This window comes from Lutra lutra, chromosome 15, assembly GCF_902655055.1.
Source record: "Lutra lutra chromosome 15, mLutLut1.2, whole genome shotgun sequence".
Taxonomy (NCBI): domain Eukaryota; kingdom Metazoa; phylum Chordata; class Mammalia; order Carnivora; family Mustelidae; genus Lutra; species Lutra lutra.
Genome location: NC_062292.1, coordinates 13737877 through 13758541, shown reverse-complemented (window position 1 = coordinate 13758541; position 20665 = coordinate 13737877). Strand labels below are relative to the sequence as shown.

Genomic DNA, 20665 nt, shown 5'->3' with positions numbered 1-20665 from the left:
AAGACTTCAAATGAGGAACAGAGTTAACGCATATAAAGCATAATAGACTTATCATTCAATTACAACTATTATAGCAATTATATAATCATTATTTAACCATTATACCCTGTACCCTCACAGAGGTGTGCTTTTAGATAACGATCCATATCTGGAAAATGTATGCCATTTAGTTGTGGGTCTTTTTTTTTTTAAGGACTAAATTTCTAGAAATCTTTGTTTCAATCTCTTTTGGAGAGATCTTTGGTCTATATATTCACCTCTTAGTTTTCCAAAAGAAAATGAATAAACAGGTGGTATTGAAATATTCAGCGATGAAAATTCTTTCTCCCATTTCATAGAACTGACTTCAAGGTAAATGAATATGAAGTCTTAGATCTCCCTTTACATTCTTAAAATAATTGAGAGCCTCAAAAAAACTTCTGTTTTTGTAGATTATACCTGTAAATATTTACCAATCTCAATATTTAAATAAACTAAACTTTTTTTAATTAAACACTAAACCCCATTACATGTTAAAATAATTTTTATTAAAAATAATTTATTCCAGAGGCACCTGGGTGGCTCAGTTGGGTTTATACTTTTAATTACATGAAACTGCTTCCCCCTTTACTTGGATCAATTAACCAACAAAAGGTTTTTTAAAAAAATCAAATCTCCATGTCTCTTGTATGAACAATAATCGTTTTTTTCTGACAAGCCTCTGCCTTCGGCTCAGGTCATGGTCCCAGGGTCCTCGGATGGAGCCCCACATCGGGCTCTCTGCTCTGCAGGGAACCTGCTTCCTCCTCTCTCTCTGCCTGCCTCTCTGCCTATTGTGATCTGTCAAATAAATAAATAAAAATCTTTTTTTTTATTTTTTAAAAAATAATAATTTATTCTAGGGGCATCTGGGTGGCTCAGTATGTTAAGCGTCTATCTTCAGCTCAGGTCATGATCCCAGTATCCTGGGATCAAGCCCTATGTAAGGCTCCCTGCTCATTGGGGTGCCTGCTTCTCCCTCTCCTTCTGCCTCTCCCCACTGCTCCTGCTCTCTCTCTCTCTCTCCCTTTCTCAGAAAAATAAATAAAATCTTTAAAAATAACAATAATAATAATAATTTATTGTAGGGGCATCTGGTGGCTCAGTCGGTTAAGCATCTACTGTCAGCTCAGGTCATGATCTCTGGGTCCTGGGATCAATCAAGCTCCACGTCAGGCTCCCTGCTCAGTGGGGAGCTTGCTTCTCCCTCTCCCTCTGCTGGCTCACGTGCTCTTGCTCTCTCTATCTCTCATATGAATGAATAAATAAAATCTTACCCAAAAAAAATCCCACAAAACTATATTCTCCAAAACAAAAAAGTGACACTGTTTTAAACCTTTTTAACAGAAGGTAACTAGATTCTCATCAGATCCTGTACTCAATCTATTGTCATATTGTTTTGGTAGAAAGATTTGAGGAAAATCTGGGGCGCCTGGGTGGCTCAGTGGGTTAAGCCGCTGCCTTCGGCTCAGGTCATGATCTCGGAGTCCTGGGATCGAGCCCCGCATCGGGCTCTCTGCTCAGCAGGGAGCCTGCTTCCTCCTCTCTCTCTGCCTGCCTCTCTGCCTGCTTGTGACCTCTCTGTCAAATAAATAAATAAAATTTAAAAAAAAAAAAAAGATTTGAGGAAAATCTGACACAGATACGTAATGAAAATGGGGTGAGTATTTTAACAGCCTTTTTGAATATTTATAGGTATTATTTTTTGATACTACACCAAAACTTGCCAAGTGGTAGTTTCTTAAAGCTTAGTTGCCATGTAGAATGTAAATTCCTCTCAATGAAATTTCTGTTTCTGTTACATTTGAATCATTTGGTCTGTCTTGCACACCAAATGGCTCTTTTATCCATGTCTGAGTTTGTAACTTCACACACTGGGCATTTTGAAAGTACTGGTTCCCTGCATTAAACTGCTCTTCCAAATACTGACAAAATTCATGATCACAATATTCCCCCCAACATCACATGTTACTGTCATCATCAATCTCATCAGAATATTTTCTTTAGATACTGTGAAACTGTCAAGCTCAAAGTAGCAGATACGAGTTCTTCAAAATTCAGGCACCTGGCTGGCTCAGTCGGTAGAGTTTGTCATTTCGATGTAAAGATTAAAAACAACAACAACAAAACCAAGTTCTCCAAAATTTTAATTTGGAAATGAAAACTCACATTTTACCAATGGCAACAAATACAGTCAGTTGTTTTCCCTAAAGTGTCAGCTCACTTCGTTTGCTTTTGAAAAAAATAGTCACCAAATACCCAAGACTAAAAAAATGAGAGTTTGTCTGTCAATGGTTCTTTCAAGCGAAAATGGTGTCCCAAGAGCAAAGCAGCTAGTTCATGGCTCAAGCAAGTGCTTCTCCTCCGGACAACAACAGCAATTCAGTATGCAGAAATGCAGAAGTGTTTGATGCATACTTCCATTTTGCCACACAAAGTATCAAAAAGACATGTACCCAAGGTTGAGATTTGATAAAATTAATACTTTTTATTGCTTTATCAAGGGTATTCTTAGGCAAAATTAGCACTGGCATTACTGCAAGTACATGCAAGGATTCCTGCTACAGTCTGCTGTCCCGGTCCTGCCTCAAGCTCAGGTAAGCAGTTTCACCTAACATTGCTTCGGCATCATAGTGCAAATGTCAACCCAAGTGAAAAAGGCAAATAATTTCCCAGACTATTATAAGAATAGTGTCTGCCTTGGGAACCCCCTGAAAAGATCTCCAGAATACCCAGGCATCTGAAGACCATACTTTGAGAGCCACTGATCTGTATCATTCAATAAGATTGACAACAGAGCTAGGTAAAAATTAAGTTTGGGGTCTGTATCACCACCTAATATTGACTTTCAAGTTTCTCCGGAAAGAAAATATATTGAAAGGAAAATTTTTCCCTCAGGAACATACACAAAGCCAACTTAAAGGTGGGTTAGACTACACAACTCTAGATCAGGGATCAGCAAACTTTGCTTCTGAGGGCTAGAGAGTGAGTATTTTAGGCTTTGTGAGCCATATGATTGAGCGATGTCACAACTAATCAACTCTGCTACTATAGTACAAAAGCAGCCACAAATAATACGTAAACAAATAAGTATGGCTATGTTTCAGTAACACTTTACTTACGGATGCTGAAATTTAAATTCCATATAACTTTCACATGCAAGAAAATAATATTCTTTTGAATTTTTTCATTTATTTTAAAATGTAAAAACCATTCTTAGCTAGTAGGTCATATATAAACAGATGGCAGGTCACATTTGGCCCCCAGGCCATAGTTTGTCAACCCTTATTATAGACTCAAATTGCTTACTTCATATCAAATAAAATAAGTTAGGGTAAAAACATGTTACTGGAAGCTAAACTCTAATTTCAAATCAGCTTCAGACACTACTTTGGCACCCTGTCAACATATCCTGTTTTCAGGGTTTTTTTTAATCAAATCCTTAGAATGCCCATAAAGAACTCATTTTGTTCCCTAAAAGCAAAAGGCTTCATTAAATCCACAATCTGAGATGAGATTCACTGGACCAAGTGGAAATCTTCACTCTCTGACATTTCAACTGCACAGACTACTTTCAAAATCAAAATCTTTTACAGCAGTCTACAAAATTATTTATCCGCCATTCTGAGAAATATATAAACTTTATAAGAGATTTTTTTAAATGATCTATAAATACTTTATATATTCCAATGTACACTTATTTCCTTAAATGGGGGTTTTATATAACCTGGTCCATTGATATTAATAAACAAATAGACAAAGCTTAGAAAAATAAGTTCTGGTTTATACAGCTAACCATAAAATAAAGGAAATGTTGTTATAGATCTTTTGTCTGCTCTCTGGTGTCTTGTCACTATAACCTTCACATCATCTATCACATTGTACTGTTTCATGTTTTGCCTGATTTTCCTTTCTAACAAGAATAATACCAAAGGGCAAAGGGGTAAAATTATGTGTACTCAGTTTCTTGGCTTTTGACCACAAAAACCTAGTGACATAGTCTTATTTCCTCTCTTACCTTTCCAATCATATTTTGTTAGCAAAGGAAATCATGATTAAATAAAATTAGATCAGAAGACTAAGACCATCAAAATACCTAGGAAGAAAGTTAGATAATGAAACAAACTAATAAATAATAATAATATTAAAATTGTTTCTTTTTCAAATTCTACCTAATTCTAAATGAAGAATCTTTCAAAGTGAGGAAACAAAAAATAGCAGGTTAGGATGAGGAATTTTTCTAGTCCAACTAGGAAAAGCAAAGGGAAGCAAAAAGACTTCTGATTTAATCTTTCGGGAGGACAATTTGGCAATACATTTCAGATGCAAAAAAATTCTTGTATCTTTGACCCAGAAAATCAGCAATTTATATCAAAAGGTATAAAAGATCAAGATCAAGAGGTATAAAAGATCTATACATGATCTATACATGAGAATATCCATCACAAAAATTAGTGAAAATTTGGAAATAACAAATTCCTAACAATAGATTATGGCCCATCCCTTTGAGAAAATATTGCAGCTATTAAAAATTATGTTACAGAAGAATGCTTAGTACTAAAGTGTTTATTATCTATGATGCAAAAACGACAAACTGTAAAGCAGTATATACATATACTATAATTCCAATTTTAAAATGAAATCAGAGGGGAAAAGGCTAGAGAAGTGTATCAAATATGGACAATAATTTTCCCTGTACGGTGAGATTACAGGTTGACTCTTACCACATTCCTTTAGGATGGCAAGCTCTTAAGCCTCGGTATCTGAAGGATTTCAAAGGAGATGCAGTGAGGGCTAAAACTGGAAGTTTGTGAATAAATCTATGTTATACAGATACAATTTATACAATATAGGCCCGTATGAATCATCCAGCAGCCAATGCCAAGAATTCCTAACTTAAGAGAGAAGAAAGAAGTGACTATAGACAGATCTGTTTGACACAGACTAACCCCGACATTTCTTCCTTGCCTATCTTCTTCCTTTAATTCTCCTCCTAAGATGCACCCTACCAAAAAAAAAAAATCCTACCAGATCTGAAAAGACCAACTCTATCATATCGCAACTATACACTGCAACTAATCACCCTCTTGTACTCTCTGAAATCTTTCCTTCTGCATTTAAGCAACTTCTGAACCCCATTCTTCTCAATGAAGTACGTCCCAACCAACTCAAGAACACTCCCCTTTCACCACCGCAGCAAGGAACCATTTACTTACACATGCACTCAGAACCTAGTTTGTTCACCTTATAACCTTAATACATCTACTTAATAAAGTGCTTGAAATCCCAGTCCTGTCATTCAACCTGTTTTATACAAAGCTCCATATAAATATCACATGAAGTGGGAACGAGCTTCCAAAAACCCAGAAAGAAAGTTAATAAGATACAGAGAGCAGCCAACAAGTAAGAGGTTCTCAGGGTGAGTAGGAAGAACATTGTAGATAAGGCAGGGTAACAATTGACAAGTCAGAGACTCTTTGTCAAAAGTTAAACCAACCTGAAGTCAATCCATGTTTAAAGGGGCCCTCTGGAGCCATCATGAGAGTAAAAGGTACATGCTTCACCAACACCATCAAGACAAAAACCTCAGCCTTTTGGGGAAGAGATGGGAGGGGGAAGAGTCAAAGGTTCTATGAAAGCGTTCTGCCTCCAGGTTCATATCACAGAGATTTAAGTCTCAGGGCTATTAGAGGGCCCCAGGTGACCGGTTAAAAAGCAGCTACAGACATGAGGGGTTTCTATAGCATCCCAGTTCACCTACCTACCCTCACCTTCTGTGCTTTGAACTGCTCAGAGTAGGGCAGTCTAGTGAAATCTGTCTAGGACACCACCTCTGAAAGACAGGCACCAGGGGAAAAGGTGGAGTTGCTATAGAATAAATCTTTATACTATAAACTATCAGAAATCTGTATTTGAAGACCATCTGCAAAAAGAGATCAGTTTCCTTTAGAACAACAGGTGGTCTCTCATGGTCAACTATATATAAAATACATGGCCTCATTATTATTAGCTGATAGCTTTCACTGAGCACTGAGGTTCACTCAACGAAAGGGAATTTCTACTTTTCCTAGTAGCAATGACTCATGCTTCACACACAAAGCAAAATATCTAGCCAGCAGAACAAAGGTCACCCTGAAACAGAAGACATACACATCAATCTCCATTAAGAAACAAGCCCTTATTAATATGATCTTAGGTGAAAACGTAAACTTAAAACTTAATGCCAATTAAGACTCCCATACTTGATTACCAACTTACCATTTAGAAATAGCTACTGTTACGAAAAAGTACCATTCCTTTGATGTTTCACATTTTTATAATGTCCTGGGGACAAGTCTTTGCTTTACCCTTGAAAATTTATGAAAAGAGCACCAGTATATTTACTGCATATTTGGTGAAAAACAGAATGACCTCAGAAAACAACACATCAATCAAAATTACAACCATAATACTGCTATCTTATCGTGAGCAACAAAGATCTATGAGTTGGCTTCCCTTTCTACCTAATGAACTTTTTATGCTGCTATTCTCCATAATCTTCTCTGCAAATCAGACCTGCTACCAGCATACAAGTAGCTCACACTGAGCTTTCTATACCAAGTATGTATTCTCACTGCCTCCTTCTCCATAAAATTAAATCTCTTCTTTCGAAATATACTTCTATTAATTCTTGACGACTACTGAGAATGCCTGGACTGCCTTAGACACATGTCTTTACTTCTCTGAAATTCCAATTTTTTAATTGTGGAATAAAGGATTTATCTGTGTCATTCTTAATGTTCCTTCTACTCTAAAACACCTCCCGTGACATATCATATTTTTAAAATTTTCCCCACCCAATCCCTAACATCCTAATAGCTACCATTATCCTCAATAGCCCTAGGGTTTTTAAGAGTTAATAGTTATAATTTGTATCATTTGTTTTACATGTACACATACAGTAACACATTCTCATTTGTGTTTTTCTTGAGAATAATGATCTATTCTTCTTTCCCTATTTATTTTAAGCTCCCTCACCAGAGAAAATTCAGCTAATACAGGACAATGAATAACATAAGTAGATAAGCACTTTAAGAGCAAAAGGAACTTGAAAGTGAATATTCTCATAATACAGGAGGGCCTACAATCATTCCTATAACAAGATTTAGAGTTCTCATGGCACCACCTAGTGGATGTTTGCACTAAATTCTACTTTAAATTACTTTTAATTAGGCTTTCTGTATTTTGTCATCTTACACCACTTCCATGTAGTGCACAGACTTGAAGTCTGCCTAAAAAAAAGATTTACGCTATTAAGTAGCCAATCAACTGAAGAATATTCCTTTTTAAAATGATGCTGCCTCAAAGCATCGACTTTAAATCAACTAAATGAAAATAACACAAATAATAAAAAGAAAAATATAATAATAATAAAATGGTACATTAACACAGAAGATTTTCTTCAAACGTAAATAACTATATACCCTTTTAATTAGTCTCCCCTAACAGTTTAAAAATAATCAACATTATTCAGTTTAATACAGTTTAATCTTCATGCTTTAATGGAAAGAATTATCACCCCGCCATCAAATAAAAACACAAATCTTGAACTGAAAGTGATTTCAGAGATCACTTATACAGACCAGCAATGTACACCTCATTTACTCTAAAACGGCTAACTCAAGACAGCTTAATAGATACTTTCTTATGGGACGCCTGGGTGGCTCAGTTGGTTAAGCTGCTGCCTTCAGCTCGGGTCGATCCCAGGATCCTGGGATTGAGTCCCATGTGGGGTTCCTTGCTCGGCAGGGAGCCTGCTTCTCTATCTGCCTCTGCCTGCTCTCTCTCTGACAAATAAATAAATACATAAAATCTTAAAAAAAAAAAAAAAGATACTTTCTTATGTCTACAATTGCTACATTTGAACCCCAGGGAGCTCTTAACCCACAATTTACTACCAAAAAAAAAAAAGAAAAAGAAAAAGAAAAAGAGGAAGAAGAAGACCCAGCTACCCCAGGAGACATTTAAGAACATTCACTCTTAAGATCTACACATAAGAAGTTGATCTCTCAATTTGTATTTGTGGTTATGATCACCTAATTATTTTCTCTTGTTTGGTGCACACACCTAGAAAATGTCCCTTCCATAATTGCAAAGTAACCTATTAGGGAGAGGAAATGACAAAGGTTACCAGATGAGAGTCTACCAACATCAAAGGCTCCAATATCAAGGCCAGCATGGCAGTAAAGCAACCTACATCCTTCAAACAGGCCAACAGATAAGAGAAACATGTCAAGAAGCTCAATTCCAATGCACCATTTTGGCCAGATTTCCACAAATGTCATAGTAACTGCATAGCTAAGTTTAACCAAATGAAAAGATGCAAGTTTAAAAAGGAAATAAGATGTTAGCAATCAAGTCAATCTTCTTTCATCTTTAAAAAAATATATAGTTCAGGGGCGCCTGGGTGGCTCAGTGGGTTGAGCCGCTGCCTTCGGCTCAGGTCATGATCCCAGGTCCTGGGTTCGAGCCCTGCGTCGGGCTTTCTGCTCAGCAGGGAGCCTGCTTCCTCCTCTCTCTCTGCCTGCCTCTCTGCCTACTTGTGATTTCTCTCTGTCAAATAAATAAATAAAATCTTTAAAAAAAAATATATATATATATATATAGTTTAATTTCTCTGGACAAAGGAGATAAAGAGTGACCAACATTTCATTTTAAAAACGTAAAACAATATTAACTTTTTATCTAAAACCTACTGAATAATTTTGTAATTTTCAATTTCATGTTAGATAAAATATATTTACCAGTTAATTACCAAATTACTGGTTTTATAAAACCTTAAAGGGGTTTCCTCTATCCCATTACTATCAAATAATGATAGTTTAAAAAATAAAAAAACATTAATCCAGCTCCTTATGTTTCCCTCAGAAAACTTTCCTTCAAGGTAAATTAAGACCTGTTGATTGCCTTTTTACGGTACTAATAAAAATAACGATCACTTAGCCTCTACATCTGTTCTCTGAGAGGAGATATACTTGCCATGTCATTCTAACTCTACTGAAGGACACTGAAACACAGACTATATATTAAGATTTGCCCCTCTGGCACATTCCACTGGCAGACTAAATCACAAGTATGAAAAATGAATACACCTTTGAAACACCATTTAAAATACTACACTCAGAGGAGTTGTTATGAAGTGAATCACCTCCTCACATTTTGGCTCTAAATCCAAACCACAAGCACTTGCCACCACATCCCTCTACAACCCTCCATTTCCCTGCATTACCTGTGAGGCTTGGCCAGCTGCCAGCTTTCCGCTCTTGCTAGGAGAGACCTTCTCCCTTGGTTGTCTGGGGGTTTGCAGACCTTTTGGTAGGAAAGTATATCTCCACTTACCCAGTATGCCAGACAATCTCATGATATTTAAAAGTCATTTCCCCTCTCATAAAATAATGAATTTGCAAGCTGTCTGACACTCTGATCTGTACCTGTCAACAAGGTGTCTTTCAGCAGGATTCATTAGTCGGGCATAAAGGTTTTTAAAAGGAGAGGGTAAAAAACATAAGCATTAACAGCCTTTCTAGGTCCATGTTTTGCACTCCTCATGGGTCACAGCAGGTTTCAGAGATGGTAATACAGCAGGAGAACCGAACTAAGCACAGAAAGGATAAAATGCCAGCATTACTTTTCGGTAGTGTAAGCCTTTTCCAGTTTGCCCCCAGTCTCTCTCATAAAAGCATATTCCTAAAAGATAAACCCTTCCAAGGAAAACCCATCTTTTCAAAACTTCAAAGGCAAACCCGGAAACAACTGCTTTAGGTAGGGCGGCCCACGCCATCCATCCCGGTGTGCCAGAGGTGGTCCTGGTGTATGCATGTGGTCTCACTGTACTTATTAAAGCATCCTCTTTACGTCTCAGAAGTGTGTGTCCCACTTTGAACAATAAATTACAAACTCATCCTAGCTTTAGGTAATATCTTTTTTAACCACATTTTTACCACAGTCACATTTTAACCCTGAACTGCTTCCCATATTTTAGAACACCACCCCAAGAAAACACATTCCTTATAATAATGCTCCTCCCCTTCTCTTCCAGATGATAACAAAGCACAAAAAACCTCTGTATCATCCCATTCCTGATGACCTTACACTAAAATAGGTTCCTAAAACACACATCTCCCACCATAGCTGACTCACACCTACTATAAAAAAGGCTTATTATAGAACTCGAAAGAATATAGCCATCCCCAAATCATGCCACCTTTGATTCCTGTAACAAAACCCAAAAAGAGAGAAACTAAAAAACATTCTACAATTTCCAAGAACTGTACTCCTCACGGAACACTTTCCTACAAATCTGTCTATTTGTCCACAACTAGATGTCACCAAATCAGCACATCTACAGGCAGAAGATACCCTCTCCCTCTTTCTCAGGAAAAGAGTATCTCTGGGGCAACAGCCAGATCAGGTTATCCCAGATAAAGTTACCTACCAAAGAAACCAGCTCTAACAACAGAATCCCCCTGGGACCCCAAGTAGGGACGAGATTTTTCAAAGCCTGGCAAGGACCTGAAGATCAAAACAGGTTACAAAGAAGAGGTATTTGGACTATAGAGGAAAATTACTGTCAGCAGTGTTTTCCTATGACCTTAGCTGATTCAGTATAGAGTCAAAGATACTGAGGACCTAATGGAAATCCCTGGGCCTGCGATCCCTGTACATTACACAAAACACTAGGTATAAATGAATGGACTTCGTTTTTAAGTCAGAGGGAGCCACCATGAAACACAATAAGAGCTAATCATTTCTCAAGTGGTGGCAACAAAAGAAAAATTTTATGAGACTGACATACTACCTATTACACTAACAAGACACCTGAGAACCAAATTTTAAATGCTCCAACCTACACAATGAATGGGAACTTGCTACTCCTATCAAATTAAGATGGGAAGTTACTGTAATAAATCCGTATCAATGTGTCTGTTGATCTATGACATCAGTACATATCCCTACAAACACATCACTTAAATGAGATTATGGCTACCTCCCATATTCAGCATCCTCCTCTACCATAAACTGTTATCCATTAAAGAAATCACGAAATATGTAGTCTATGATTTTACTTTTATATAAAAACAAACCCAAGCCTCCTCAAACAAATCTAATTACCTATATTAAATACTCTCCCTCCATGTCTCCAAATCTCTTTCTTAATTCCAAAATCCTCCCTGGAATAAAACTAGCTAAGGAAATTTAAAGACCAAAATGTATAGATTTTAAATCTCCATGAAAATCCAAGGATGGCTTAACAAAGCAATAAAACAAGAGATGAAGCGTTCTTGAATTAAAGTGTTTAAAATTTCAAAACTGCTTTGTTTAAACTCATGTTATTACAAAAACATACTAAAAACACTAAAACTGCCCGAGGTTTGTTCTTTCTAGGAACATGACTAAACTTTTATTTTATTTTTTTTTAAAGATTTTATTTATTTATTCGACAGACAGAGATCACAAGTAGGCAGAGAGGCAGGCAGAGAGAGTGGGGAGCAGGCTCCCCGTTGAGCAGAGAGCCCGATGCGGGGCTCGATCCCAGAACCCTGGAATCATGATCTGAGCCAAAGGCAGAGGCTTAACCCACTGAGCCACCCAGGCACCCCATGACTAAACTTTTAAAGCCAGTCTTAAAATTAATTGTCTAAAAGTCGGATGCTGCTAAATAAACTTTAGCAAAATATCTTTTTTTTTTTTTTTTTAAGATTTTATTTATTTGACACAGAGAGAGAGAGATCACAAGTAGGCAGAGAGGCAGGCAGAGAAAGGGGGTAGGAAGGCTCCCTGCTGAGTCAAGAGCCAGATGCGGGGCTTGATCTCAGGACCCTGAGATCATGACCTGAGCCAAAGGCAGAGGCTTAACCCACTGAGTCACCCAGGTCCCCCTAGCAAAATATTCTTAACACTAGACAATACAACTTCTGAACATTCATTATACCACATTTCATCAAATCTAATATGCCACTGATTATAGGATAAATCATTATTTTAATATCACTAAGAAAGAAAAAAGCTGTCAATTAAATGTAAGATATCATCAACACAATATCATGCATAGCAGTGCATATCAGTGATACTAAATGCAAAGAAAAAAGTATCTTAGAATTGGTGAAATACTCTCAAATTCCTATAGCCATCTATTCTTTTGCAATTCAAATATGATTTGTAGTCGCAACTGAAACCATGAAATGAAAAAAAATCAAAATATCCTACCTTCTGTACTACATTCAGGAAAGCTATCAACGAGGGAATCCGAATAAGCTTCAGCAGGACCAATCAATTCAGAACCATCATTAATTATTCCACCCTAAAAAGAGGAGAGGAATTGTATTTCATTGTTAATGAAAGTATTTTAAAAATGAGTAATAAATGAACAATATTATCTCAATTATGTGTAAGGATTGCAGAAACTATGCATCTGTTGAACTAGATAATAATTGTTTTTTAAAAATAAGAATATCACTATTGATTCATCATTTGTAACAAATGTACCACACCAATGCAAGGTGTCAATAATAATAGGGGAATGTGTGAAGGAGAAAGGGGACATAGAAAAGCACTGTACTTTCCTTTTTTTTTTTAATATTTTTTTATTTGAGAGAGAGTATGTGTGCATGATCACAGGCAGAAGGGGCAGAGGGAGAGAGAAACTTAAGCAGACTCTGCACTGAGCACAAAGCCCAGCAGGCTGGATCTCACGACCCTGAGATCATGACCTGAGCTGAAATCATGAATCAGAAGCTTAACCGACTACACCACCCAGGTGCCCCTGAAAACACTATACTTTCTGCACAATTTTTCTGTAAACTAAACTGCTCTAAACATGATTCATATAAAGAAATAAGAAAGTGTGTGCTCCACACACAGGGGATGGTGAGGGGAAGCAATCGGCAGGCACCAACTCTGAAGGGGCAAAGATACTGAACTTACAAGCCCTAGTCTTCAAAGCAGCTATTTATAAATATGTTAAATAATTAAAGGAAGTCATGATTAAATAATTTTTTAAACTATGAGGTCTATGATTCATGAAATAGCAAATATAAATAAATAGAAATTATAAAAAAGAACCAAATGAAGCACTATTCATAAGAGCCAAAAGTGGAGATGATTCAAATGTCTATCAGCACATTCATAGATAAACAAAATGTGGCACATTCATATCTACCTAATGGAATATTACTTAGCCGTAAAAAGGAATGAAGCATTGACACATGCTACAACATGGATGAACCTTGAAGACATAAGCTAGGTGAAAGAACCCAGATGCAAAAGGCCACATAGTGTAGGATTCCATTTCTGTAATGTCCAGAATAAGCAAATCCATCAAGACAGAAAATATATTAGTGGTTGCTAGGAGTTAGGGCAAGTGGGGAAGGAGGAGTAAGTGCTAATAGGCAAGATTTCTTTATGGGGTGATAAAATGTTCTGGAATTAGACAATGAAAATGGTGGCATAACCCTCTAAATATACTAAACACTACTAAACTTTATACTTATTTAAAATGGTGAATTTTATGTTATGTGAATCTCCATTTTAAAAACAGAACCAGATGGAAATCATAACTTGAAAAGCACAGAAACAAAATTCAACAGATTTGAGAAAGATGAATAAATCAACGTAAAGATCAATAGAAACTCCCCAAAATGAAAATCACAGGAAAAAAAGTCCTAATTAACAGTAAAGAGAATCAAAGGGCTATAAATAGGATACTCTCAAGCATACCAACTTACATGTACCAGTCATGAGAGAGAAAAAAAGCTGAAAAAAATTTTTGAAAGATGAGGCAGAAAACTTTCAAACTTTGATGAAAAATAATAATCTACCAATACAAGAAAATAAACTCTAAGTGGATAAACAGAAAGAGATCTATACCTTGAGTCACACTACTGAAAGACAGGCAATTCTGAAAGCCACAACAGAAAGATTTCTATACCAGAACTACAGTGAAAGTAACAAACAACTTCTCATACAGAACAATGAAAACCAAAAAGCACTGAAATGATAAATTCAGAATTTTAAAAGAAACAGTAAAATCAGTAATTCCATATACCCAGAAAAACTATTCTTTAAAAATGAAGGGTAAACAAAAACACTTCCAAAGACTAAGGAAGTCTGTTGTTAGTAAACCTGCCTTATATGCACAAAAAAGAAACTCCAGGAAATCTTTCAAGCTGGCAACATACAATAATTCAAATCCACCTGAACAAATAAAGAGCACCCAAAAAAGGTAAATATGAGGGTAAGTATAAAAGGCTATATAAATATATGTTCTTTTATTCTCTTTAAAAGACATCAAATCATAACACTGTACTGTTGGGTTTATAATATATTTGAGAGATACATATGATAACACAAAAAAGGAGAAGTGAATAGTGCTTCATGGAGCAAACTTTCTATATTTTACTGGAATTAAATTAAAATTAACTTCAAGTAAGTTGTCATAAATTGAAATGCATTATTTGAGGGGCGCCTGGGTGGCTCAGTGGGTTAAAGCCTCTGCCTTCGGCTCAGGTCATGATCCCAGGGTCCTGGGATCGATCCCCGCATCGGGCTCCCTGCTCCACAGGGAGCCTGCTTCCTCCTCTCTCTCTCCCTGTCTCTTGTGATCTCTGTCAAATAAATAAAATATTTTTTAAAAATAAATAAATAAATAAATAAGTAAATAAAATGCATTATTTGAATCCCTAGAGCTACCACTGAGAATATAACTTAAGGAGCACCTGAATGGCTCAGTGGTTATGTGTCCAACTCCTGATTTCAGTTCAGGACATAATATGAGGGTAGTCAGATCCAGCCCTCCATCAGGCTTTGCCCTAAGCAGGGAGTCTGCTTGAAATTCTTCCTCTCCCTCTCTCTTGACCCCTCTCCCCCCGGCTTGCTCACTCTCTCAAGCTCTCATTCTCTCTAAAATAAACAAATCTTTAAAAAAAAAATACACACATATATATATATGTATATATATATATATAACTTAAAAAACATAAAAAGGAAATTTAAATAGTACAATTAAAAAATATTTAACACAAAAGATGACATAAAGGAGAAACAAAAGAACAAAAAAAAATGAAATATATAACATATAGCAACATGGAATATTTAAATATAAAAGGACTAAATATGCTAATCAATGACAACAATTTTGAGACTGGTCCAAAAAAAAAAAAAAAAAAGAAAAAAGATCAAACTATACAGTGCATGTAAGAGATACCCTTTAGATTCAATAACACAAATAGACTGAAAGCAAAAGACTGAAATGAAAGCGACAACCCTCTCAGGTCCCCTCCCTCCTTGGGAGCTTTGTGCTATCACTCTGCTACCACTCGATAAACCTTGCTTTGCTGCAGCCACCCACCCCCCCGCCGCCAAAAAATGAAAAGAAAGGTTCCATGCAAAAAGAGACCTAGAGCAGTCGTTTTAAACAGTGGTCTAGGGGCGGCTGGGTGACTCAGTGGGTTAAAGCCTCTGCCTTTGGCTCAGGCCATGGTCTCAGGGTCGTGGGATCAAGCCCCACATCATGCTCTCTGCTCAGCAGGGAGCCTGCTTCTCCCTCTCTCTCTGCCTGCCTCTTTGTCTACTTATGATCTCTGTCTGTCAAAAAAATAAATAAATATCTTTTAAAAATAAATAAACAAACAGTGGTCTATATTAAAATCATACAAAACATATATTAAAGTCATACAAAATAGACATTAAGACAATAAATACTACTCAGGTCAAAGAGGGCCATTTCATAAAACTAAGAAAATCAACTTATCAGGAAGCTATACCCACTATAAATATACATGCACATGACAACAGAGCCCCAAAATAAATAAACATTAACAAATAAAAGGACAAACAGAAAATTCAACAATAACTGGAGGCTTCAATACCTCATTCTCGGTAATTGATAATAACTACCCGGAAAATCAGCAAAGATACCAAAGACTTAAACTTCACTAACAACTAACTTGAGCTAACTAAAATTTACATAAAATTCCACCTGACAACAGAATATATATTCCTTTTAAGCACACAAGGAATATTCTCCAGAACAGGTTGTATGCTAAGAAATAAATCAGGTCTCAATAAATTTAAAAGAACTGAAATCATACAACACATGTTTTCTGACCATGACCACAAGAAAACTAGAAATGAACAGTAAAAGAAACTTTAGGAAATCAACAAATATTTGGAAATTAAAGAATATTTTCCCTTTTTCTTCTTTTTTTTTTTTTTTAAACATACAATGTATTATTTGTTTCAGGGGTATAAGTCTGTGATTCATCAGTCTTACATAATTCCCAGCACACCCCATAGCACCCCACACCCCCATGTACATCACCCAGCCACCTTATCCCTCCCACCCCCCCTCCACTCTAGCAACTCTCAGTTTGTTTCCTGAGATTAAGAGTCTCTTATGGTTTCCCTCTCTTGTTTCATTTTTCATCTTGTTTCATTTTTCTCTCTTCCTCTATGATCCTCTGTCTTATTTCTCAAATTTCTCATATCAATGAGATCATGTGATAATTGTCTTTCTCTGATTGACTTACTTCGCTTAGCAAAATACCGCAAGTTCCATCCATGTTGTTACAAATAGCAAGATTTCATTTTTTGATGGCTGCATAATATTCCATTGTATATATAGACCACATCTTCTTTAGCCATTCATCTGTTGATGGACATCTAGGCTCTTTCCATAGTTTGGTTATTGTGGACAATGCTGCTATAAACATTCGGATCTCTACATTTGTATCTATGGGGTAAGTACCCAGTAGAGCAATTGCTGGGTCATAGGGTAGCTCTATTTTCAACTTTTTGAGGAATCTCCATACTGTTTTCCAGAGTGGCTGCACCAGCTTGCATTCCCACCAACAGTATAGGAGGGTTCCTCTTTCTCTGCATCCTTGCCAACATCTGTCATTTCCTGACTGGTTAATTTTAGCCATTCTGACTGGTGTGAGGTGGTATCTAATTGAGATTTTGATTTGTATTTCCCTGATGCCAAGTGACGTGGAGCACTTTTTCATGTGTCTGTTGGCCATCTGGATGTCTTCTTTGGAGAAATGTCTGTTCATGTCTTTTGCCCATTTCTTGATTGGATTATTTGTTCTTTGGGTGTTGAGTTTGATAAGTTCTTTATAGATTTTGGATACTAGCCCTTTATCTGATAGGTCATTTGCGAATAACTTCTCCCATTCTGTTGGTTGTCTTTGGTTTCGTTGACTGTTTTCCTTCGCTATGCAAAACTTTTTTATCTTGATGAAGTCCCGATAGTTCATTTTTGCCCTTGCATCCCTTGCCTTTGGCGATGTTTCTAGGAAGAAGTTGCTGTGGCTAAGGTCGAAGAGGTTGCTACCTGTGTTCTCCTCAAGGATTTTGATGGATTCCTGTTTCACATTTAGGTCTTTCACCCATTTTGAGTCCATTTTTGTGTGTGGTATAAAGAAATGGTCCAGTGTCATTCTTCTGCATGTGGCTATCCAATATTCCTAACACCATTTGTTGAAGAGACTGTCTTTTTTCCATTAGACATTCTTTCCTGCTTTGTCGAAGATTAGCTGACCATATAGTTGAGGGTCCATTTCTGGGCTCTCTATTCTGTTCCATTGATCTATGTGTCTGTTTTTGTGCCAGTACCATACTGTCTTGATGATCCCAGCTTTGTAATAGAGCTTGAAGTCCAGAATTGTGATGCCACCAGCTTTGGTTTTCTCTTTCAACATTCCTCTGGCTAGTTGGGATCTTTTCTGGTTCCATACAAATTTTAGGATTATTTGTTAAGGAACATTTTTCTAAAAAGCCAATGGGTCCACAGAAAAATCACAAAAGAAATTTAAAAATGCATTAAACTGAATAAAAATGAAAACAAAGCATAAAAAGTTATGGGATGAGGTTCAAGCAGTGCTAAAAGAAAAATTAATAGTTGTAAATGCCTATGTTAGATAGAAGAAATATATTAAATCGGTAACCTAAACTTCCACTTCAAGGAATTAAATAATTAGATAAACAGCAAAGTAAATCCAGAGCAAGCAAAAGGAAGGAAATGAAGTTTAGAATAGAAATCAATAAAATGAAATAGAGGAAAACGAAATAGAAAATACAGAAAAATCAACAAAACCAGGTTAGTTTTCTTTCTTTCTTTTTCTTTCTTTCTTTCTTTCTTTCTTTCTTTCTTTCTTTCTTTTTCTTTCTTTCTTTCTAGGAGAGAGAGAAAGAATGAGCAGGGAGAGGGGCAGAGGAAGAAGCAGACTCCCCCCAAGCATGGAGCCTGATGTGGGACTCTATCCCAGGACCCGGAATCATGATCTGGGCCAAAGTCAGACACTCACCCGATAGCCAAAGTGAGATGCTTAACCAAGTGAGCCACCCAGGCACCCCCAACCAGGTTAGTCTTTTGAGAAAATCAACAATATCAAACTTTTAGCTAGACTGACTATTGGATATTCCTGCTCCAAAAGATGAATTTAGACTGTTACTTCAACTATATACAAAAACTAACCAAAAATGGATCACAGACCTAAATGTAAGAACAAAACTTGTAGAAAAGAATACAGGAGACTTTGGATTAATCTAAGAGTTTTTGGATATGACCAAAAAAAAGTACAATTCAAAAAAAGAAAAAAATTGATAAATCAGACTTTATCAAAACTAAAATCTTTTGTACTTCAAATGACACCATTAAGAACATAGACAAGCCACACACAGGGAGAAAAATATTTGCAGAACACATATGTAATAAAGGATTTGTATTCAGAACATATTCAGGACCCTTACAACTCAATAACAAGACAACCCAACCAAAACTGGACAGATTTTAATACACATTTCACCAAATTATGTGAATATGCACATGAAAACAAGCTCAACATCATCAAGCCATTAGGAAATAGAAATTAAAACTACAGTGAGATACAACTAAACACATACTAGAACAGCTGTAGTTTAAATTTCACACAATTGGTGAAATTGTATAAGAACCAGAGACTTCATACATTGCTGGGGAATGTAAAACAGTACAGTCACTTTAAAGAACAGTTTGGCAGTTCCTTAAAAACATAAATTTATCGGGGCACCTGGGTAGCTCAGTGGGTTGGGCCTCTGCCTTCGGCTCGGGTCATGATCCCAGGGTCCTGGGATCGAGCCCCACGTCGGGCTCTCTGCTCGGGGGGGAGCCTGCTTTCCCCTCTCTCTCTGCCTTCCTCTCTGCCTACTTGTGATCTCTATCTGTCAAATAAATAAATTTTTAAAATCTTAAATAAAAAAAACACATAAATTTATCGTTAAGACCCAGCAATTCCACTCCTCAGGACCTACCCAAGAGAAATGAAAACATGTATCTAGTCATAGATTTGTACACAAAAATTTGTTGGCAGCAGTACTGGACAGAGGGCCAAAAAACTGAAAACAATCCAAATGTCCATCATTTTGTCAGTGTATAACAACACGCACTATGATCTCTGTGAGAGAACACTGTTCAGGCAACATAAAGAACAGAATACTGATATACAATGTGATATGGATGAAACTCATATCATTATGCTAAAGGAAAGAAACCAAACAAAAAAACAACATAATGTGTGAGTCCACGTATTTGAAACATCCCACAGAGGCAAATCTATAGACAGAAAACAGGTAGTTACCCAGAGATGGGGGTGGGAAAGGGGGTTGCCAACAACCAGACACAGAGAAACTTGTTGAGGTGATAGAAATGTGACAGTTGCACACCTCTATAAATTTACTGAAAGCCACTGAATGGTACATTTACAATTGGTAAATCTTAAAGTATGTCAATAAAACTGTAAAAACACACATACATATATACATACATAACCAGCAAAGAATATACATCGAAATGCACAGATGAAAAAAATTAGGCAATATACTGATAATTTTTTAAGATGAGTAATGAGTAATGGAGGCTCAGTATAGTACTCCTTCCACTCTTATGTATGTTAAAAAAAAATCAAATCAGGGGCGCCTGGGTGGCTCAGTGAGTTAAAGCCTCTGCCTTCGGCTCAGGTCATGATCCCAGGGTTTTGGGATCGAGCCCCACATCGGGCTCTCTGCTCAGCAAGGAGCCTGCTTCCCTTTCTCTCTCTCTCTGCCTGCCTCTCTGCCTACTTGTGATCTCTGTCTGTCAAATAAATAAATAAAATCTTAAAAAAAAAAAATCAAATCAAGTGGCTAGGTAGCTGTTTGCATATGATATCTATCATCAGGGTTTCCCCCAAAACAAAGAAGCACACAAACAAAAAAAAACCCAAAACCTATTTAACCTATGATACTGTAGCACACTCTCTGACCCAGCTACCTAACAAACTCCCCTCCATACCTTCATCCACAATGAGAACTAGAAAGCTAGGAGTCACCCACCCAGACTTCTCTGAAGCTAAGGATAGTCCTGTGACCCAGTTCTAGTAAGATATAAGAAGGACTACCTCTAGATAGAATTTCTAGGAAACCTTTTCAAAACCGGCATTCATTCATTCATTTATTCACTTATCAGCCCTTTTCCTTTCACATCCCAAACCAGGAACCTAAGGCTTTGATGACGTCAGTGAGTTCTGTACCAACCCTTCCTATCTTCCTCACTCAACTTCTTGTTATATGAGACAAATAAGCCCCTTTCTTA

The 20665-nt window shown here is 36.8% G+C and overlaps 1 protein-coding gene across 1 annotated transcript in view; it reads right to left on the bottom strand.

Moving 5' to 3' along the window:
• The window catches only part of RPS6KC1 (ribosomal protein S6 kinase C1), a 181254-nt gene that overhangs the window by 119547 nt on the left and 41042 nt on the right, over positions 1-20665 (bottom strand). The window contains 1 exon segment of the mRNA XM_047704503.1: positions 12265-12358. Coding sequence (XP_047560459.1) covers positions 12265-12358 — 94 coding nt within the window.